The following is a 23,220-nucleotide window of genomic DNA, read 5'->3' as shown; positions in this document are numbered from 1 at the left end:
CATATCAGCGTCAAAGAACAACAAAAACAAACGGAATAACTAACGATAGCGCTAGAACGTCAACCTGTAAGAGCTTAGGTAAGCAATTCAAATTGGGATTGCTAGTATTTAGAAGTTAATGCGTCTGAAAAGTGAAAATATCTATGATATAGCTTCGCTCCAATAAATCTCGCCCTGTTCATGATGCCCATATTTTACTCGCACTTCATTTGCCACTGAAAGGAGTCAATGTGGGGTTACAAATTTACAACTTAAGCATTTAACATGTTCATGAGAAAGATCCCATTGACAATAGGAACATCACTGTAATAACAGCTAAAGCACGTTCAGCGAACGTTGGTGCGGTAATACGACGCAGTAAGCAAAACATGCAGCAAAGGGAGCGGAACGGAAGGCTTTGAGCAATGCGACACGTGTCTTGGGGGCAATAAAATCACCTTCACCGCTCAATTAAAACAAGCAGCGATACGCCGCTCATGCAGACGTGTATCCGTAAAACAAGCCACCACTTTTGCGACGTGCCTGGGAGGCCGAGCCGAGCCGCCGAGCTGTGACGCAGCATTGTCCCATCGTCCGGAAATGCGCACATGCAGCGGCACTCAGTTTCTCACCGAGCAGTCTTCGCCTTGCTGTAAAGCTCTACCACAACCAGCAGAATGAAATACTGACTGTTTGTTACAGATAACCCACTCTGTACGCAGCACGCAACGATGAACGTTGAACCGGGGCCGATGAAGCACCCATTCCACGGATGAAAAAGGCTTTGGTCTGAGCCATATCTGAGCGTTGGGCAACTACGCAGCGGATAATAAGTGGCCGAGAGAGGCCGTTAAAACAAGTTAAAAAATTATTAAAAATGTGACACGTTTTTTCTTACGCAAGAAACAAAAACTGCATTCATTCCTGAGCACGAATATTATGTTTACTTTCTAATTCTTTGGAGTTCTGGCAGATCTTATTTTCTGTGCGCTAGTAATTTGCCTCACAGTTCGCAGGAGCCCTCATCATCGAGTTGATGCCGCTGGCAGTAGGCAGCTGCACGCGTTTTCTTCCAAGTTCCGCGACCAGTTGTACATTGACCTTGACTTTGACTTGTGAGAACTCGGCAGAACCGAAAGTAAGTTTAAGGATTAGTTTTGGGCGATCCTTTACTTTGAAATATGTTGCAACGAATTAAAATAATTTCCACAGTGCACTATTTGTGGTAATTTTAGTTTTTAAACAAACATTTGTTTATATTTTGAGTTTGATTGGTTTAATTCAAGCTAATCCAACTCAGCGACTTTCGGATTGGTCCGTGGGTGTCATGGCTCCGGCAGAAGGCGCGTGAGCGTCTCTTACTGTCGCGATGGCAAATCTGACAGAGAAAGACTTTGCTCCGCTAAGCGCGGCCTGTGTGCGAGCCCTTAACGACAAACTTTACGAGAAACGCAAGACAGCGGCACTGGAGATCGAGAAGTGAGTCGCGACCGGAGCAGAATATGGGCAGTGGTACAGAACGAGCTAGCTGTGTTATGCGCCGGTGGTTCGTGATCGCTTTGCATTCTATCACTATATGGCTAGAGCCGGTGAACATGAAATCACTGAAAGGTAAATTAAGGGTGATGTCTAGTTCTGCCGTAGATTTAAAGAGCTGTCACGGTTTGATCGGAGTTTCCAGCGCTCGTCGGTCCTCTCGGGTCCTCTCGGACCTGCGGGTCTTGGAACTGCGGGTCTTCTCGGCTCTGGATATTGCCCTAGCGTGACTGCTTGTTGTATGAGCATTGAATCTGAACCACACCAAGTCTGAGTTGGGCAGCAGGGTAATTTCGGGTTAGATGGATTTACCATTTCGCAGCTTAAATATTGTTGAAGTTCTCACGATCTAACTGGCCGGCCACCGTTGTGAATGCAAAAAGGCAAACTACAGAACCGGCCGTTGGGAAACCAGTTAAGTCGCTAGCTTGAAACATTTAAAACGATGCACTCTCAGCGTGCGCGAAACTTTATTACAAAAACAAATATCAAAGGAGTGTTGTATTTCAAAAGAGGGCACTTTCGGCTACTTTACTGAACATGCACTAGGAAACTGTGCGGAGCAGTGCCAGGCAATGTGAATGCCTTTTATACCCCTGTCACACGGACAGTTTCGATCCTCATTAAACTCGATCTGCACTCAACTCAATGCAGATCGAGGTTGCCACACGGCAACTTTCAAGTGCAATCAAGCTCGAGCCTGCTTGACTTCAAGCTTATTCCTCAAGCACTCTTGAGATTTAAAGCACACTCGAAAGCGGTCGTCGACACCCTCGTCATCAGTGAGCTCTAAAGCGCACATAAGGAAAATTTCTTAATGCTCATTGAAAACGCCCGTTTAGCACGGGACGCTTCAATCCTTCTTGCAAACCTCAATGCAGATCGAGTTCAAGGAGGATCGAAAGTGACCGTGTGGCAGAGTACTAATTTCCTAGAGAACACAACAATAAAAAGTTATGGTAATGTGGTCTGTGAGCCTCTTATGAGAAGTAATCCTGAAATGATACCTTTAAAGTAATCGGGTTGCCTTACAGATGAGTAATCCTTAAAAGCAATTAGAAAATATGATTTTGCAGAAATACTGAGAGAATACCTCCATACATTCTCATGGCTAATTGCACTGCCATCTCCTGTGCTAACGTTGTTATTCTGGTGACTTACAGGAGCCTACTCTGCTCATGTTAATTGTAATTACACCGAATTACATTGGCATTCAGATCTTTCCCATGGGACAGTGCATAACAATGGTCAGTTTACTGTTCGAATGAGCTACATCCTCATTTTGTAACTAGAACATTCGTGATCTCTATATGACAAAAGCTATGGTGAATTGGGTCCAATGTCAGGTAGAATATGCATTGTTGACGCTGCTTTCATTTCATACCATTAGCTGTTTGGCTTATAGGGTAGAAGGTTTGGCTTGTGGTGTTTAACCACCCAAAGTGACTCTGGCTATGAGAGATGTCGTAGTGAATCTGGGGTATTGTAATGTGCACTGACACGCACAGTACACTGGTGCCGTGTATTATACCTGCATGCATCCTTGCCAGCCAGGTTTGAACTTGATTCCCATGGAGACGTAGTTGAGCACTAAAACCACTGAGCCGTGATGGCGAGGCTTAAGCAGCAGAAGGATTGGGGCATGGATATTTTCAAACCTTGTAATGTTGCATCACAGAGGGGTAATATAATTGTAAATGAATTTTGCACCAACAAATTTTTTACTTCAAGTTAGTGAGTATGTAATGCTGTGCATTTACACTTGTAAATTGATGTTTGTATCTCTCTGCAGTTTGTGCATGGGCAGCAGCACTTGAGTCACAAATGATAGAAATACCAGAAAATTATACTTGACCTATAATTTATGGTGTATTTATTATTTATGCTTACTGTGACAGCCATGATGGCACGCTTGTTCCACATAAACTTTAGGCCAGTGAACATCGAAATATTTTTCCTTGCTCATTCTTTTCGTCGATGCCTTCCACTTTTGTCGTTAGGCCAGTCAGAAGTTTCTTCAGAGATTTCAGAAAATTAGTATGAAACAGTGTCCTTCACTACCCATGATGTGCCTGCATATGATTCTGTTCATGCCCATACTGTGTTAGTGTGAAAAGATGTATAATTTCAAGGCTTAATGTAGGCAACCGGCAGTGGCCAGATAGCGCTAGTGGAGTGGTGGAGTGCAGCGTTCAGCGCCATTAGTAATTTGAGGCGGACAGCGCAGTTGGGTTGCATTGGCGTTGTGCGGCGGGGAGCATGTCGGCTCATTTTCTGCGGTTTTAAGGCCATCGAATGTGTTGAGAGCTACTTCCAAACACCAATACTGATGAAAAGACACCGCCATGGTCTTTTCATGTCATGTTTTGTAAACATGACATGGAGAATGGTCATGTTTACAACATGAACGGTGTTGACATCAACACGAAGTGCACGCCCCTCTTAACTGAACAAGCGCGCATATGATGTTGAATTTCATGTGAGATTTTCTTTTTTTTTTTTTTTGTAACAATATTTTTACACTGATGCCCTCTGGGATATGTGATGAAGAATGAAGAAATCATTAAATGAATGGAAAATGTTGACTGATGAAAACGCAGCTTTTCATTTTCCTATCACTGTCACACCTCATACCCAAACATTCAAAGTGCAGAAACTGAGAAGAAATTGATCGCCTTTTTTATTTTTTGTTCTTGATGTTTGATTACAGCAGCATAATAATTTCCTCTCTGGTTTGCTTTATACCATGACAAACACGTTCGTGGTGCGCAGCCGCAGAGGTTGCAGGTAGGTGCAGTTCCTGCTAAGGATGTCGTGGCAATTGCAAACACTGCGCGGTTGTAGCATGCGTCATCAATGAAAGCGGGCATGCATTTTGTACCTTCGTACCTCAAGTGTGGGGAAAGGTGGCGGGCAATGCTGGCACTCAACGGCAAAGCTGCCATAAGTGAGGTCGTTAGAGTTACATTTTTTGGAACGGTCTATCGTCTGGGACAAGACACTCTTGAGCAGCTTGAAAAAATGTTTAGTGCGGAACTACAGAACGAAGTTCCTGCTCCGCGTACACGGTATCACATATGGGCCTCCACACACCGCCAGTTCGAATTTTTCAGCAATCTAAGAACTAATTTACATACAATTATGCTTATTCAGATCAGTAATTGGAAGTTTTGAATGTACTTTGGCTTTAAGGTCCGAATAGACACTGCATTAAAAGTTCGGTCTAGAGAGCCTACGAGCATTTTTTTTTTTTCGCCTCCGATGAAGTGCAGCTGGAACTCGATGCTGCAGCTGCGCGACTTTCTTGCTTTTCTGGACGTTATGTCCTTTAAAAGAAGGCCAATACCACTCGATCCTGCACAGCATATACCAGTACACGTCAAATTTTACAGCGCGGAGCTCGTACTGAGGGGTGCTCCAACCAGCGTGCGGCGCCCCGAGTCAGAAGTTTATACCGTTTTCTCCGCTGAACCGAAAATCATCTTATTTTAACCCCTTGGCGTCTGCACACCATTGATCCCATGAGAAAACAAATTTCAGTTATGTTACTCTCTCACAGCCACTATCCTCTTCTCTCATCATTTTTCTCAGGGTCTCCCCAGCAAGCTGTACGCTTGAGTCCTCTTCGCGATTGTGGCAGTCTCTCTTGCCGCCTGTGCGCTTATTTATATTCTTGTTCACATTCGTAGTAGTCAAAGAATCGTACGAGACCACTGAAGCCACTAATGAGTAAATCACACTCAATGGGATAAAAAAAGCGAACCCAAAAGGAACACAGCGGCTGCAGCTTATACGGCGTTTGTCTCTGAGCCGCCTCATTGGTAGCTCCTGCCGGCCGCTACCTGGCGCCACATGTCTCAGCAAACTCCATTGCAGGGTGCCTATAGCCAGAAACTGGAAACAGGCAGCTGCTAACAGGTTGTGTGACTGTGCCTCATGAAATGGGACTCGCCTTAGGTATGAAGATGTCCAAATGTCATGTCTTTGTAAACATGGCGCTAACAGCTGATCTTGAAAAGGATGTGAGATGCTGCATATTTTTATGACAGCTTAGTAAGACGCAGTAGTGCCACTGTGTGTTGACCAAGTGAGTTGCATGTATTAATCAGCGACAGAGGTTTGGACACTATGCAACGTGTCCTGCTGCTAGTTTGTGACAGTTGCCGCATTTGTTTCCTTGTTCAGGATGGTGAAGGACTTCATGAGCAAGGACAATGTGATGCAGATCCGCAAGCTCCTCAAGCTGCTGGGCCAAGACTTCACCCTGGCCCACAACCCCAACAGCCGCAAGGGGGGACTCATTGGCCTCGCCGCCATGGCCATTGCATTGGGCAAGGTCAGTGACCTCCTCACCCATACACAGAGCGGACACCTGTCCTAGGTAGTGGCGTACCTATACAGCCTCTTTTAGTTGATGAAATTTGTATGAGTTTTAAAGCGATAATAGCTTTGAGGTCTAGTCTTTATTAAGTAGGGCTATGCAGTCTACTGCAAAATGTTTAAACATTGTGTATAATGTCTTTACCAAGGCAAAGCTACGTTGCCATAATGTTTTGCAGTGGTATGATGGGCACATACACTGAAAAATCACGGTTCACGGTTGGCCACAGTAATGCTTAGGTGCATGAGGCGATACAAGGACTGTGCACGCTTCAGTCAGTACAACTCTGAGGTATTTTTTCCTCACTCTTTTCGGTGCAGTGTTTTCATGTAACTTATGCGTAGCAGACTTTTCAGTGTCATTGTTCGGACCACATTTCGCAATGATAGCTGTATATGTATGAGAGTTCCTTGTAGGGTGGCTTCTTGGCCTGCAACGGCAGGTCGATAAGTCTGCGATGGTTTCTTCGTCCGCTTCAAGCAGTTGGCACACGTGACGATTCAAGTCGCAGCGAGCTCACTGCGCTGGCTGCAACCACAGCCATCATATCGGCCTACCACTGGAACTGGGTTGTGAAGCCAAGGCCGCAACTCATTTCATTCACTCAAACCACGATTGCGAGCACCACAATCATGGCGCGGGAATGCATTAGTCACGTGATATTTTTGGATTTTGCAGGCTTTCTTTAGAGCTTGGATAAATGATACATGTGAGGCTTACTTTTGTCAGAAATGAATGAAAGGAGGGTTTCAAAAGGCACTCTCCAACTTTGCAAATCACATTTATTGTCTATAGGCAATACTTGGCAGATTATAAAAATGGCCTTAATTACTAATTAGCCAATTGCAAAATAAGCAATTGTCTGCGGTGCACCAGGTGGCTGGCAGCTGTATACAAATGATTTCTCTGGCCTACCTCAAATGCTTTATTTTTTAACCTGTGACTGATGTTAGCTTTGACACCCTGTATAGTTAGCGTCTGTGTAACATAAGAGTGAGGAGTGTCCACTTCCTCGGCCACTAGATTTCTTTTTTTCTCTCACTGGTATGGAATTTGCTGTTATGCATGCGTCTTTTACACATTTCAGACAAATTTCAAAGGCCACAGTAGTGATGAAATGCTGCTGCTGTTTTGCGAGCAAATTTGCAGAAACTTGCTGCTCCTTCATAGCTTTCTTTTTGACCATTTCCTATGATCGTAAAATAGTTTTTTGTAACCTAGAATTCTCAGTTGGATTGGTATCGGAAAAATTGTCTATTATTAGGGAAAACAATGAAAAGAAGCTGTGACATTTTACTGTCGCAGGAATTCTACCAATTTGTTTGCCACATTCTTGTCTGGATTAGGACGCAGTCACTGGCGTTTGCTTTTTGTTGCAAAGAAGGATGAGACTAGAGTAATTAGCATGGGCACTTATAAACCAGTGTCACACACGTTTGTGGCTATCTTGGAGTCTGATTTATCAATTAAAAGGTAAACAGCATATAACGCGGAAATGCAGAATCTGCACAGTTCAGACACTGTGGTAGTCCATTGGCATTTTCTTTTGTGCTGGCAGGACTCGGCATTGTACGTGGATGAACTGGTCAAGCCCATCCTAGCTTGCCTGAGTGACTCGGAGAGCCGCGTCCGATATTACGCGTGCGAGGCACTCTACAATGTCGTCAAGGTGGCGCGGGGGGCTGTGCTGCCCAACTTCAACGACATCTTTGACTGTCTCAGCAAGGTATGTAGACCGCTTCAGGGAGTTTCAGCTCATGCTTTCGAAACTAGAAGGCATTTGTGAAGCCTGGTTGCTTTTGTTTTAATGTGACAGTGATGCCCCATCTGCCAAAAAAAATCCGTCGTTAGTGTTATGAGCAGAAAAAACATAACGTGCATATTAGTATTAAAATTCATGATATAGCGTTCATGATTAGTGATTAAGCGGGTAACTATGTGCATCTAAGCCATTCCTGCCAACTTTCTGAATTAAAAAAAAAATGCGCAAATTCGAACTCGCCTTGCAATTTTACAAGCCTAGCTTGAATTCTACGGAACACGAATTTTATTTGCAAAGTAAATTTGAAATTCTACCAAGAACCACACCACTGCTTAAGGCCGCAATTAAAACTGCACTGTGCAGAGAGCAATACGTGCAATCTTTGGGATCAGTAGCAGCAACTGCATCGTTGTAGTAATATCTACCGTCTATCTGTGGTGGTTGTGGATTCTTATTTAAAACTTGATAATCTTGTGCAACCATGTCACCTGGTAAGCCTTAGATTGAGGATTCTGTCTATCAAGTAGACCCCGCTTTCCTTTTTGTGTGACCTGCTGGCATGTCTGAAGTAGATTGTCTCCAGTGTTTCATAGTTATTTGCCGTGAGATCGACCTAGAGGTGCGCCACCGTCGCTCTAATATTGGGGATCGGCAGCCGGCGGCGCTTGCAGAAAGCACGTGGCGTATATTATGCATGCTTCCAGGTTTGCTGCGAGTTTGTTGATGATGAAAACGCGCCTTATGTGATGAATTAGCAATTTACTGTTTAGAGTGTTCCAGTACTGCAGAAAACAATCCGTGGATTTCGCCAGTGCAGGAAAAAAAAAAAAAGATTCGTGGATTTTAGGAAAATAAGGCACGCAACCACCCATCTTTTAGATTTACTGGCATCGCTTTTCACGCTTTTTGCGTTGTACGGCGCTCACAGACCTGATGCTTGGGCCTGAACATGACACATCGCCTTTTCAACAGCGTGCGTGTGTCTTGTGCAAGTGAGACAAGCAAATTTAGTGTCAAGCCGACGGAGATACTAGATTCGTGTTCTGACCTACAGGAGGAATCGAGGCAGCCTGGTTCATTATATCGTACTTAACTCGAGGGCTAAGCAGGTTCATGTAGCACTGACAGCGTACTCCCCAGCGGGTTGCCGTAGTCTGAGTGGACATCAACTCTGGCTAGACAACCAGGCACAAGTATTCCCCAAAAATGATCGAGATTATGCCAACACTGCACAGGAAACCTTGCCTCACAGGAAAGCTGACTGCTCACATGTAGAGTGATGACTGGATTAAGTAGGCCAAGCGCACAACAAGGCAGATGCTTCTTGCGGCAGATAATCTGGTGTTGCACTGTGAAATAACTCTAAAATGGCTCCCTGAAATTGAGGGAAGTATAAGGAATTTCTAATGTGTGTGATGTTTATAAATGGTAAATTAGTAGCGTAATTCTTTTTTTTCAATGACAATGAATTTCATCATGTGACAGAACTTTTACACACTTGACAATTAATTTATGACTAATTTATGACTATGGTTGCTGTTATGTTCTGGCAAGGAATTTTGAAGGCTCTAGGTTTTTTTGTCATAAACGAGCAGTGATTTGGGGCGGTTCTGTCATTTAAGCTTCCAAAACAGGTTCTGGATATATAACTATCCTGAAAGAAATGGTATAAAAAAGAAGAACCGAACAAGGGTAAATAGGGTACGCCTCAGGTCGCAGATGAGCCAACATTTCGACAAGTGGACTTGTCTTCGTCTGGGCATAGCGATCATCACTGGCAGGGGTTTAAATACGCTTTTGCTTCCGAAGCACGCTTTACGAAATACGAAATACGCTTTTGCTTCCGAAAGAAGCAAAAGCGTATTTCGTATTTCGTAAAGCGTGCTTCGGAAGCAAAAGCGTATTTAAACCCCTGCCAGTGATGATCGCTATGCCCAGACGAAGACAAGTCCACTTGTCGAAATGTTGGCTCATCTGCGACCTGAGGCGTACCCTATTTACCCTTGTTCGGTTCTTCTTTTTTATACCGTGCAAACCATCTTCTTCCTTTCGTTCTACCTGAAAGAAATGGAGTTCATCTTATTATGTGACTATAAATATATATTTATTATCGAACTAAACACCGATGGTTAAGCCCGTATGAAGGTATTTTACTCGCCTTGTCAGAAACGACCAGTTTGCTCGAAAAGTAGCACAGGCGAAAAGGGGTTTTAATGATTCTAATGGGTTACCAATGTACATTGATCTATGTGTATTATTAATATTTTGTGTAACAGGTGCTGCGACGATTTTTTTCTCATACATTCGAGCATTTCTCTAAAGCGAAATGGGCTCATTACCACTGTTACGGATGCGCAGAATCCTTCAACAGAAAAAAAAAAAAAAAAAAAAAAAATGAAATGCATATATGGGTTTAACGCACCATGTGACATCGGCTATATGACGGTTTATGTAAGGGCGGGCCTCGATGTCATTGACCACGTAGGAACGTGCAGTCAAATCCCACAGCCAAGGAGTGCCTTTCGAAACGGCCTGGATTGAATCCTCCGTTCTCGAAATCATTAGTCGAGCCTCCTACTGAGACACTGCGACAGAGGTTTAACAGCAAAAAAAAAAAGAAAGAAAAAAACACACTTAGAGAACTCTATCATGGATACAGAAGGCCCACAGTGGCTTGTTCAAATTGGATTTTGCTATGCAGCAGTCTGCGGTCACATTTTTCAGTAGTTGTAGTATTCCAAACAGAAACGGGAATATGCGATTTTTGAGCATTTGCATTAAGTTGTATTGATGGAAGCAACCTGTTTTGCTTTGACACGGCGCTTAATGACAGCAGCACTTCATTTGAAACAGCTTGTCAAAGAATCTCAAGCGCCGAAGACTGCAACTAATGATGTCCTTTCCAGCATGACATACTCGATATGTAGAAATTTTTTTTTTTAATGGAGCACTGGGTAATAGTAAATCAGTGCGGGCTGGCACGTGACACGAACACGCATCCACACTAGGTAGGGTTCGCCTCTATGCCACTAGGTGGCAATTCTGCTCGATCTCGAGGCCAATAGCGCCTTCATAATGAAATGGTGGGCCTGAAGCCTTGACTGGGCATACAGGTGTTCTGAAACTGTGCACTTGAAAATTACCATGATTAGTGTGAAGAAGGTGACAAGGTCAGCTTGTGCATTATATTGCAACTGTGTTGTGATCCAACATGTGCTTTGTGACAAGGCTGATATCAAAGTGCACATCGATTCGGTAGAACGCCGAGGTCTACTGGTATACAGGAGAGTAGAACTTGCTTTACGAATGGAGTTTCTGCGAGTCAGCAAAAATGACAAAGCTTTCTCAGGTTTACACAAACCCAAGTGAAACTCAGCAGTTGCTTTGCAGAATAATGAGCGAGACACCATAGATCAGAAGTTAGGTATAATTTATGCAGAGGTTTTCCCAAATTAAGTTGCTTCATACTTTGAAGAAAAAAATGTAACCTAACACAGTAAAAACCTCATTGATAAATTAAAGAAAAAAATGTGCAAGAAAGCCATGTATACAGAAAAATATATGATCTAAACTGCATGAATCTTAAAAATTTGAGGTCCAAAGGTATTAAAAATTACGGCTTTCACAGCAGAAAAGTGTAGATAAGTATTTACAGACATCAAGTATGCCTCTTTTTCTAGCTCTCACAGGATTCAGTCCGTATTTGTTTTGTAGTAAATGCGGAAGAGATTGGATTTGTACAGCTTGGCTAAAGCAAGGCTTTGTATCTCTCTTGGGTGGTCTTTAACGTAATGTGGTAGGTTGCGACTCTATAACAGCGGTTAACGAGAGCAAACCGGGATCCACCAGGGAAGCTGCAGACAGGAACCAATAAAGGTTCCACACCATACCATTATATGCGGAGATTAAGTATCCATCCATTTTGTTTTTTATTTTTAACCAAGCTAACTGGCTAAGCAGATAGATGAGAATTGTGGTAAAAAAAATTTGGAGAGTTGCTTGCTGATAAGAGGCACTTGCTCCTGCATTTGGTTTCAGTTGCAATGACCCTTGCTAGGGCTCTAAACTAAAAAAAAAAGAAAAAAAAAAAGAAAAAAAAAAGAAAAAAAAAAAAAAAAAGGTCCTTTCTGTTAGTGCATTTGTTATATAGTAGTTCTGTTGCTGTAGTGTCACGCAAAGTACACTATCTAGAAATATTACTATGCACTGCTGTATAATAAAAAAAATTAACTACCTTTTTTTTTCTTTTTTTATCGTTTATGTGTGTTTCCTTTGTTCACCTCTTCAATTTTTGTTGATGGTTCTTTCTCTGCCCTCTTCAGCTGGCTGCGGATTCCGACCAGAATGTCAAGAATGGCTCAGAGCTTCTAGACCGGCTGCTCAAGGTGAGAAGTCTGAATTTTTTTTGTTTTTTACTGGCATCCTGACAGACCTTGTCAGTGCACCAGTTGAGATGTCTTTCTCAAAAGTTTAGAGCCCAGGGGGTCTACTTCTGAGCCATACTATGTGGCTCATAATGCATTTCTAAGTTTTCAGAGTTGCTGAAGGCAAGGAAATTTTTTGTCCTACCCTCTCCAGTGGCTAGGACTTCCAAGGTTATTAAGGAAGTGACAATATATGGCCTAAAAGCAAACCCTTTGAGCTCTAAACTTTTGACTAAGGCTGTAAATGTAGTTACAACATGGGCTTTGGCAGTGTGGATGAGGCATGGTGCACAGTTAAAGTGACGTGTGTTTGAGTAAGCGCACCCTTGGCTGTGGTAACTGAAGGCATATGTGGGCTGATCTAACCAAGCCAAGCCAAGGCAACAAAAAGCGTGTGCATCTCATTGGGCATTTAGATGGCATCGTTAATGCTGGAGGGAAATTTGGGAGTCGAGCAGCTTGAATCTGCCAAACAGCCAGCATCTGCTTAAATACAGAAAAAAATGCCGATGCCATGCTTGTCACTGGAGCATCATCATCATCATCACTGGAGCAGGGAGTGACAAATAGCCAACAAGAGCTGGGCGAGCGATCATATGAGTGTGCAGTCCAGAAGGTCAAGAGAGCAGTGTTGTCAAACGGTAGTCTTGTGAATATAGCTTACTGCGTCTTAGAGGCCCGAGCACAAGTGGAAGACGGGCATTTAATGAAAAAACCGAGGAAGAAAACAAATGCATGCTCACAAAAATGATTAAACGGCAAAACAAGCAAGAAGGGGACCACCAGCTCACAAGGAACACGACCTGATTGTGATGCCTGTGACAACTGAATGTGGTGGGGGAAGGGCGTCTTCGGCACATGTTGAAGGCTTTCGGCGTTCCTTGAGGCAAAAAGGTTTTGAGAACCCCTGTTTTAATGCATCAGTATGGACGACAAGAGGAGGAGGAAGTGAGGAACGTGTCTGAGGTGTTTGCCAGAATGACATGACTGCAGCTGGTGCAAAACCGAAGTGCTATAACCGTCTTTTCCCATTGCAGTGTTGTTTAAGGCAGGGCTTGAATATGGTGCCACAACACGCTCTGCCTGATCTCCGTCTTTGTTTTGCAATTTACTCTGACACTTTTAGGACATGCCTGGCTTTGTTGCCTGCATATTGTCGTGCATTGTTATGTATAATGGTTGGAGTTTTCGGTTTTTATTTTCTGAGAATTCGGCTGACTTTTTTCGGTGTTTATTTGCAAACACAAGTTAGGTTTTTTTTGGTTGTTATTATTTTCTGCTAAATAAATATAAGTTTTTTTCGGTGAGATAAAGGCATCCGTGTACAGTTAACAGTGACGTAGTGTACATTTTGGCTTTTTTTTGCATGCTGTTTTATGCACTTTGATTTATTGTACACTATCTCATATATGCAGCTAAGAACCTGGAAGAAAATGCTATTTCCATGATGAAAATTAGCGTTAAGACAAAATGCATATGTAAAAGATAAAATCACACGTTTGACAAAAGACTAACTGAAATATTATTTATTACGATAAAATTTTTGCATTAACTAAATCACTTAAAAACAAACGCACTTCTCGCAGCTTGTGTCTGAGAAGTGTCACGTGGGAGGAAACTGGCAGGCTTTGGTCTCTGCGATTTTCTGGATACACTTGCGCTGCAAATTCTCTGGCCTGTCCTTCGCCTCTCGAAGTGCCGGCCTTGCCGCAGGCATCCCTTCTCAAACGTTTCACATGTCTATGAGGGTCGGGAAGCACAGCAGCCAGTCTTTTCCCATTCGTGAGACGATGAACAATGCCTCAAAACCCTCAACCGCTGTACTTAAACTAACGATCCCACTGTCACACACACGCTTGGGCACACACGCTTGGGCAAGTTGGTAATCCATTGAGGTAGACAGCGCAAAGAAGACGAGGACGTATGAGTGCTCGCTTGTGTGCACTTCATACGTCATCGTCTTTTTTGTGCTGTCTACCCTCAATGGGCAAGACTGTCTTACATCATGCCTCTGGATTGAACATTGTTGTAATTTTCTCCCGTCATCGAGAGTTTGTGGTGTGTATGAAAAGGTACTGGCCTTTTTCGGTTTAAACCGAATTTTGTAAAATGTCGGTGTACCTTTATCGGTGTTTTTCGGTTTAAACCGAAAAGTCCGACCCCTAGTTATGTAGGGTGCACATGGTGTAGTAGATGTGCGAAGGGCTCTGCTTAGATTACTGCTGCTGCGGTCACTGTCTCTCTTTGCAGGACATAGTGACCGAGAGCTCGTCCTTTGACCTGGTGGCCTTCATGCCGCTGCTTCGGGAGCGGGTCTACACCAAGAACCACTTTGCACGGGCATTCGTGGTCTCCTGGGTGAGTGTCGCTAAACCGGCATCAATATGGGGCTTCGAAGGGAGTCATTTGAAGGACGTTGTGGGTGAAGTTCATTTCGATTTAGTGTATGAAAACTAGATGTGCCACTTTCAAAAAAGCCGTGCCGTACGAAGGATGAAGTCTGCATGAACTAGTTCATTCCTTTCTCCCGGCGAGAGAACGGGGTCAGGCCTCTTTTCCATGACCTTGAAGAGGGGAGCAGAAATGGTCGCGCGGCGCGCTGTAGGCATGAACTGCACCGCCTGCGCCTTGGGCGTGGTATAAGAGAGGTGACAGAGGCAGTTGAGCCGTGTGTCTCGTCAGTGTCGACATTGTTGAGGCGGGTCCATCCAGTTTAGTTTAAGGGGTGATGCTAGGCTAAAGGGTCAACTTTTGAATGGCTGTACCAATTTTCATAAAATTTTCTGGAGTGGCTTACCTTCCTCTTATTAGAATATATTCTAAATTTCATTGCCCTAGCACAAATAGGTAATAACTTGTAGCTGCTATACTGAACAAAGAGGTGTGTCAGCTTAGGAAAACTATCATTTCAAAAACAATGAAGATATACTAATTTTTTGTGATTGAATACCTTCTAGATAGTTCATCGTGCAGGATAATGAGAATTGCGGGCTTTTTACGGCATTTTTGTAAAACTTTCTGCATTTGGAAAACAAACTTCATTTTTTTTGTTGTCATTGTATGTAAGATATCTCAATTTTTTTTAACTTGGAGAGTAATTAGTGATCTAAAAAGTGCCTTATCTTGTTCCCGACAAAAATATAGTCCAGAAACCACCTTGAAAGCTGCTTATAGCGAAAGAGTTTGGAAATGATAGTTTTCCTAAGGTTGTGTTTTCGCAAAAAGTGCGAACTTAGAAAAATGAGTTCAAACATTTCGGAACATGCTGTTTAATTTTCGGACCAAAAATAATTAATCAAAGTGCCCTGCTGCATACATAGGGCCCTCCTCTTCAACTCGATGCTGCTATGTGGCGATTGCTTCGCTTCCCAAAGCTTCTCCGCGTCGAAGACTTTGTTGCAGGCATCTTCCTATCCCACCATCAACCACTCACTGATCGCAACAAACTTGCAGAAGTGCAAGAAAGATAACAAGCAGCATCGAACTTACTAAAGCAGTCTGGTTAGCCAGGCTACTTTTGGCGCAAAAACAGCGTTCGAAGGTCACTTGTCTTGTTTCGGCCAATCCAAGCTTCAGTTTCGGTTTTCCAGCCAATCTGCAATTGCCTGGCCCAAAATAAGGCTTTCCGTTTTTTTTTTCTTTTTTTTATATTGTGCGCTGTACTCTCGATAGCAGGTCATCTTTGGCTAGAAAGTGCGAAAAACAAACTTTCTAATGTGGCGTTCCACTCCGCGTTCGGTTTCTTGCCCGCTTTGCGGCCGCGCGTTGAAAGCAGCGTTCATAGGCGCTTTCTGCAGCGAACGCGCTCCACCACCTCGTGAAAAAAATTCATTTTATTATTTTCTACAGCGCTGATGACTACCAAAATTGGTGAGAAGCTTCTTTGATAAATGCAGGATCCAAAATAGCAAAAAATAAAAAACACGTTTTTTCTTTTAAAATCACGATTTTAGCCCCGCATCCCCCCTTAACCTGATTGAGCAGTTTTAGCTCAACTACTTGGGATTTGATTAACCACTCAATTCAGCTCTCTTCTGTCTTTCTTACTGTTCTGCAGATCAGTTCTTGCTGAAATACAATCTTTTTGGCTGAAATCAGTTTCAAAAATAGTTGCACGAACTGCTGACTAGAAGTATTGAAATTAATTTAATGTTAAGAATTGAAGATAGGGATGGGGGCATGAAAAGTAAGATGGTCACTATTGAACATGTGATTATCGCTTCCTTCATAGGGGTCTCCATCCTATCTCATTTCTATTAGTGGTTGAGAGGCAGCATTTGTTATGTTGGGCGGTTAAAAAGCCTAATTGGACAAGGCTTGGTTCTGCAAGCAGTTTCCGCTTTTTAATGTTTAAGAAAAAAAAAAAAAAGGTGATCCCAGTACGCCTTTTGCAAATGGCACTAACAGACTTGGTTACAGTACAGGTAGACAAATAGTATACACTTCCACACAGGATCTTCTCTGTTGCCCATATTGGAACACGGTTGTTGTTTCCTCCTTTTTAATTACCCACCATGAATAGAAATGCCAAATAAAAAGCTTTGATTGGGGAATGAGCATGCTTGGGTTTATGCTGACCACTTAACAAAAGCCTATTGTTGTTCACTTCTTGTATGGTGACTGTTCCAAGACGGAAAACAAGTCATCCTTCCTGTCAAAGGCAGCAGGCTTCGTTTCTTTTTCTTCTTCCTTTTCCTTTTGCTGTCCTCTACACAGTCTACGTCTGTATCTACGTATCACCAAAAACCATGTTTTTGACATTTCACATCCATAGTGAAGACCACAGTCGCTCACTGTCACTCTTTGTGAAACCTTTCTGTGTTTTAGGTTCCCTGAGCATATTAGATCCATATGTATGTAAGCTGACCCCCAGTTCATTCTTTTTTTTTTCTTTCTCACCATTTATACTGCTGTCACTAACAGCTAACTATTTCACTTGTAGGCAGTTATTAATTGAATTTGGCAAGACTTGATGGGTCTCTCTTTTTGCATAGTTTTGGGCTTCAGAAAGCTGTGGAAAGCAGGACATGGGAGGTTTCTCACTAATTGCTGAAAGCTGTTACACTACAAGGCTGGAAAGATTGGCAACACTTAGTGCAGCCAAGTTTCACGTGCAGATGGATTAGTTCGGTCAGTGACCTGGTGCGAGGTTCTAGTGGACGTTCTAGTGCTGAGGTTACTTCACTTTATAACAAGCGACTGCTTGCTACAACTGGGGTTGTTACACATAGTTGAGCTTGGCCGCTGCTGAACCATAAATGGAGGGGTGGAAAATGAGCTTGCCTCGTGAGGGTAAGACTTATATTCTCGATGCTGCTTGTGCAAAGGGAACTTGTAGGAATAAACTTACAATAAATCCACGTGTGCACGTGCTTCTTGATATGCAAAGCGTGAATTATGGAAGCACTGGAAAAGACCACAACCCCGAGTAAGCTAGAGTGGAATTGTTAATTAATGAGGCTCGTGCAGAAAAATTATGCGGGTGGCCATGTCAATTGTGTACAGACCAGAGCCTGAGGTGAAGCGCTTGGGGCTGAAAGTGGAAAGCAATCTACCTGCATTTTAAATTTTGCTGTATGCTGTATGTGTTTTGGCACCACTTGTGTTGGGGGCACAGAATCTTGCGCTACATTTTATTTATTATTATTTTTTTTTGTAGAAAGTGGTATGTTTTCGTGCCTTTTGTATTCTCAGAGTGATTTATACTCTCAAGTGCAGTAGCCACATAATGATGTACATTTTGATACTAGTGTGGATTAAGCATGGTTTCATTTCTTGGCAGTCACTGAAAGGTTATTGGCTGAGCCTGTCATGGACTTTGTACTGCAGCCTCTGGTAGAACTGCTTCAAGCAATTATTCGGTGCTTTCTTATGGGTGTGCACGTAGTACTTCCGTGAAACCGAATCAAATGCTTTGCCATCGAATCGAATGTGAATATTGTTAAAATAACAAAAACAAATTAAATGTGAATCGAAAAGTGAAAGGGACTGAATTGAATTTAAGTAGATTACTCGTTTTGTTATATACTCTTTGTGTGACCAATACAAAATGATGATTCATGCGAGAAAACACTTGAATACAAGAACTTCGCTAATGCAAATATATTCAGCGTGATACTTACAACTTTTAAATGTTTGCTAAACCTTATGCTTGACTTTTTGTTCTCTCCGAAGAGCAGTGGATGGGCACTTATTTCTTTTTTTCCTCTCTGCTGCTTCCCAGGTTTCTGTGATGAATTCAGTGCCCGACATTGACATGCTCATCTTCCTCCCCGAGATCCTCGATGGTCTCTTCAACATCCTTGAGGATCCATCGATGGAGTTGAAGAAGATGCAAGTTCCCAGCTTCCTTTTTCTCCTTGCTTTCTGGGGTTCTGAAATGCGTGTGATGTGTGTAATGAGCTGAGAAACCACTTTGTGATGTTCTTCATATGGATTCTGTCATGGAACTACATTTATGGTCATATGTGGGAGTTTGTCGCAGCAGTCAACTCAGTGTTTATAATAAGTAGCTAAGAGATGGTTGCTTTTGAGGTTAATGAGTTTAAAGAAAAGAAATGAAAAAAAAAAAAAAAATCGTATTTACTTGCATAATGAGCCCACTTTTTCAAGAAAAATTGACGTCAGTTTGGGAGAAGGGTTCGTTATGCGCAAAAACTTTAACAGACTTTTTTTTTTCTTGAGATTCGTTCATCCTTTCAACCGTCAGTTGTCAAAGAAAGTGCGCGATCAGCCGTGATCATGACGCCAGCTTTTAGCATTGTTCGTTTCACTTTAGTGTTTGCTGCTTTCATGCTTTCGACGGATTTTGTGGCAGTGGATGGCGTCCACCCCAATCGCGGCATGATAAAAACCAGGCTTGTGTAACAGCACGGGCCAAGCAAGTTACCTCCGGCGCTCCTGTTGAGGCTGCTGGCAGTGGGGGTGTTGGTTCATTATGCTACTGAGTTCATTATGTGAGTAAATATTGTAGTTATCAGGGCCTGTGTGAATTTGGCTGGAAAAAGGATATGGGGGGTATTATGCTAAGTGCTGATTCTTTGCTGGATCCATTCTCATCTCTTTCTTTATTGTACATGGTGTGTTAAAGAACTAATCAGACTGATTTCTTTTTTTCTAAATTTTCATTCTGTTTGCACATCAAAATTGTATGTATTCTCCAAAGTAGTTCTCTCTGGCAGTTGCACATCTGACAGAGGCATTGTTTTCTTTCTTCGCAGCAGTTCTGGACTGCTTCTTCCGGAATACCTTTAAGCTCATATTCTGTGCCCTTCTGGATATCAATCGAAGTACTAGTATGGAAGTGACGCCCTTTCGGGTGGCTTTTGAGCGGGATGAATAGAAAGGTCACAAGGACCGAGATCTAGCCAGTAGGGGGGTGCTGAGGAACCACAAGAGTGCTGTTGTTGAAAATTCATGGACGGAGGCTGCTGTGTGACAGGGCGCACTGTTATGGTGAAGCATTCACATCCACGTAGCAACCTCCGTCCATGTGCCGCCCTTTGCCTAGGTCTTTCGTGAACTTCGTGGTAAAATGTTTGACATTCTGACCTGGAGGCAGAAGTTTCTTGTGGGCGATCCCTGTGACTGTCAAAAAAAAAAAAAAAAAAAAAGGAAAGAAAAAAAACTAATGAACATCGATTTGATTTTTGATTGACTCCTTCTTGCTTTCCTGGAACTGGGAGAGTTCACAATGCAACATGCCTCTCCTGACTGACATTTTGTCCGGAGATTGTGTTAAAAAATCTATGATTTGACACCTTGTGATAGCCTCTGGGCTTCGGCCTTTGGCTTCTTTCTTTTGCAGCCTGCTAAAAGGGACTTCTGAGCTTTGCACGACGTTTGACGGCACGTTACTCACACTTTTGCTACTGCATGTTTGTACAGTCAAACCTCGATATAACGAACACGAATATAATAAATTATTGAATATATCGAACTCTTCCTAAATATTTTTGTCAAACACATGTATTTTTAACTTCCCATAGCGAACGCGGTTCGGCATAAAATGGATATTACGAACTTCGCGACGCAGGAGGCAGGCTTCGTTGCACTACATGTGTGTTGTGCAGTGCAGCAAACGTTCAGGACTACCTCGCAGGCGCTGACAGCGCCACAGATGCCACGACGGCATTAGGAGTTGACAACCAAAGAAATCTATGGCCTCCGAGATCAGGTGATCTCAGAGGCCATGAGAAATCGTTTGCATCTCACAATCGCTGACAGCGCCGCTTCAGCAGCGGCGGCAGCGGCGCGATCGAATGTTGCTTTTGCCTTTTTGGTTTTTGCGTCTTTCACATTTTTTGGTTTTAGTGTTAGCAGAGGCGTGGTGTCGCGGTGTGGTCGTCGTAGTGTTCGGCGGAGGCTAGCGTCGGTTGTCGTGTTGAGTGTGGTGTGCGGGTGTTCATAGTGCTGTGATGGCGGTGAACGTGAAAAAAAGAGCAGCACTGATGTTAAAGACCAATCTCAAGATAAAATCAGGGCCTTCAAGGCAGTTTACAAAAGGAGACTGATTGACACTCTTCTCGTGAAGCAGGACTTGATCGACTTGCTGGGAGCATTAAAGCGGCATGGGACAGCTTGAAAGGCGAAACGGTTGCCAACTGCTTTCGGCACGGAGGTTTTGTTCCAGCAGAGGTCCGTGCATCAAAGGACGATGGGGACGATCCCGACGAAGCAGAAGCAGAGCTCTGCTAGCTCTATGAGCCTGGAACGATTTTTTGCGTTTTGTTGGTGACATGCCCGCAACAATGACTGTAGAGGACTTTGTAGGCGGTGACGACATCGCGGCGACCATGGCTGTACTGACGGATGCCGAAATCGCTGTGGAAGTTCCTGAACATCCCGCAGACGAAGCTGAGGCTGACCCTGCAGATGATGAGAAGATTCCGACTTCACAAGAAGCGCTTGCTGCATTGGATTTACTGCACCGCCACTGCAGTGCTATTGAGAGCAGTGGGTTTGCCCTCGTTGAGTGTTTGCAAATTATGGAACAGGGCGTGATACGGAACGTGATCAACACAAAAAAAGCAGGCCGTGATAACGCAGTTCTTTGCACATAAATAAATGGACGTGACCCAAGTAGACACCCTCCGATTTGCTGTGCCTTCTCTGTTTGAATTTTGCTGCTCTTGCATGTATTTTCTGCGAAATTTTATATTACGAATTATGGATATAGCGAACTATTTTCCGATTTTTTAACTGTTCGTTATAACGAGGTTTCACTGTAATACTCTTGGCAAGTTTGGGCTCAGTGTTTCCACAATTACTTTTCAGAATTACTTTTCTGACACGTAACTAATGGCACTACGTAACTAATGGCACTACTGAGTGTATGCTATGTTATAACTGTTACTTTTCCTAGCTGTGTGTTTTTCTTGCTGTGTACATTCGAATGCTACATTTTTGTTGTGCAAAACTTTGGCAGCAATAATGATATGTCTGGTTAAGCTTTCACTGAACAAGGGCTGCCATTTTCTTTTTTTGAAAAGCATTTAGTAAAACATCCAATCATGCACATGCCCCGTGGAAATGTAGCTTTACGGCATTTTATCTGTTCTTTTCCTGCTCAATTCAACACGTCTTCCACTGAGTCCCTCCCAGTTAATTGGGTGTTAATTGGCCATGACAGAAAAGGTTTCTATGATCACCTGGAATTTTGGCTAGCAAGCATTGTCTTGGGCCTCAGGCTCTAGCCATACCTTTCTTCAAACTAGTCAGAACATGCTGAGGTTCTTAACTGAAGCAGGACAGGAGGTTGGAGTACAGGAAATGTATGTACTATTGAAGCATGAATTGGTTATCATTGCACCGCTATAGGTTTTGAGCTAACAATAGAATATATTATGTGATCTATTTTGCTTGCTTTGGATGCCCACAACGCAGCCCACTCAATCTCACTATTGGTGCAATACTGTGGCTGTCATTAGTTTCTTAAGAGCTCTCTAAAAAAATTACAAAACATATGCAAGTGCACAAGGACTTTTTGCACAAAACGTTTGCAGCTGGGATGTAAAAGTATGCGTTCTATGTGCGTTTCACAATTGTGACTTCAGTAGTGAGCATTTTTTTTTCTCGGGCATTGCTTGTGCAGGGCTTTAGTGTCATGTTTTCTTGCCCACAGATAAAGGTCACTCATATGCAGCTTTTTTGCATTCTCTTTGGACTGTGTGCCAAGAACTGTTTTGAATGATGTGGAAAGGAGATGGTTGCCAATACGGATCGAACAGCCAAGGTACATCCAGGGGACATTTGAAGGAGTATATGCCTGTCTGATTATTGCTTTTAGTAAAAAGCTGGTTGCAGCTTATTGCTGCTGTGTTGATGTTTGGCAACAAAGGACGCATTTCTGGTAGAATGGGGTATGGTTATGGATTGTTCTAATTTTGGTGCGACACAAGTTTCCGAAATTCCCTAACCTATGGGCATTGTGTAGAGCTTGCAGAAATTCAGGTGTTCCAATCAGTTCCTTGCCACCATGGATGATAATGAATTCGAGAGCTGCTGTCCTTGTCATTTGAGCAGCACGCATTGCCATTACCAGTGTCACACCAAAATTTTACTTGTTTTTGAATGATATGAATCTCAGGTGATGCTGATGCTTTTCATGTATTTCCAAGATTTGTAGGATCGAATTCTGCTGTATCACTGAGAAAATGAGATTTAGAAGTGTAAAACATAACATAACTGCCTGTTGATTTAAACTATGAAATGCCGATGACTTTACGACTACTTATTCAAAAGGAATGGGGGTGAAGTCTAGTTTTAGATGTGTGTACAAAAAAAGCAAAAAAAAAAAAAAAAAAAAGAAAGGAAACTACACTGACATCACTGCTGTTAGCTCGAGAAAACAGCATGCACTGCAGATATCAAATGTTCATCTTTTGGATCCTCTATAGTTTTAGGTTCAAGAGCCTAAGAAACTTTTCTTTTTTTTTTTTTTGTTGGGCCAGGTGTTACGAAACTCTACAGTAAGGTTCAGTCTTGTGCCGATTTGAAATGTATAATCACTATGCTAATTATTTCACTGACACACTAATTGGTATTACATGTTGAAGCGTTAGGAAGATAGGGCTTTCTCTCGCTCCATGCTGCTCCTTGGCAGAATAGAGAATGATCTTCGAGACAAAACAGTGAGC

General features: G+C 42.9%; 1 protein-coding gene across 3 annotated transcripts in view; it reads left to right on the top strand.

Annotated features, from left to right (window-relative positions):
* The first annotated feature begins 1,299 nt into the window (after positions 1–1,299).
* The window catches only part of LOC146177434 (protein VAC14 homolog), a 69,471-nt gene continuing 47,550 nt past the window's right edge, over positions 1,300–23,220 (top strand). For all 3 annotated transcript variants that reach the window (XM_084580458.1, XM_084580456.1, XM_084580457.1), the window contains exons 1-6: positions 1,300–1,458; positions 5,701–5,851; positions 7,455–7,622; positions 11,981–12,043; positions 14,333–14,440; positions 18,306–18,415. In XM_084580458.1, coding sequence (XP_084436584.1) covers positions 1,349–1,458; positions 5,701–5,851; positions 7,455–7,622; positions 11,981–12,043; positions 14,333–14,440; positions 18,306–18,415 — 710 coding nt within the window. In that variant the 5' untranslated portion in view covers positions 1,300–1,348. The remainder of the gene's footprint in view (positions 1,459–5,700; positions 5,852–7,454; positions 7,623–11,980; positions 12,044–14,332; positions 14,441–18,305; positions 18,416–23,220) is intronic.

This window comes from Amblyomma maculatum, chromosome 10 (assembly GCF_055883805.1).
Source record: "Amblyomma maculatum isolate TAMU_Amacu chromosome 10, ASM5588380v1, whole genome shotgun sequence".
NCBI lineage: Eukaryota > Metazoa > Arthropoda > Arachnida > Ixodida > Ixodidae > Amblyomma > Amblyomma maculatum.
This window is presented reverse-complemented; position numbering and strand designations above follow the sequence as displayed.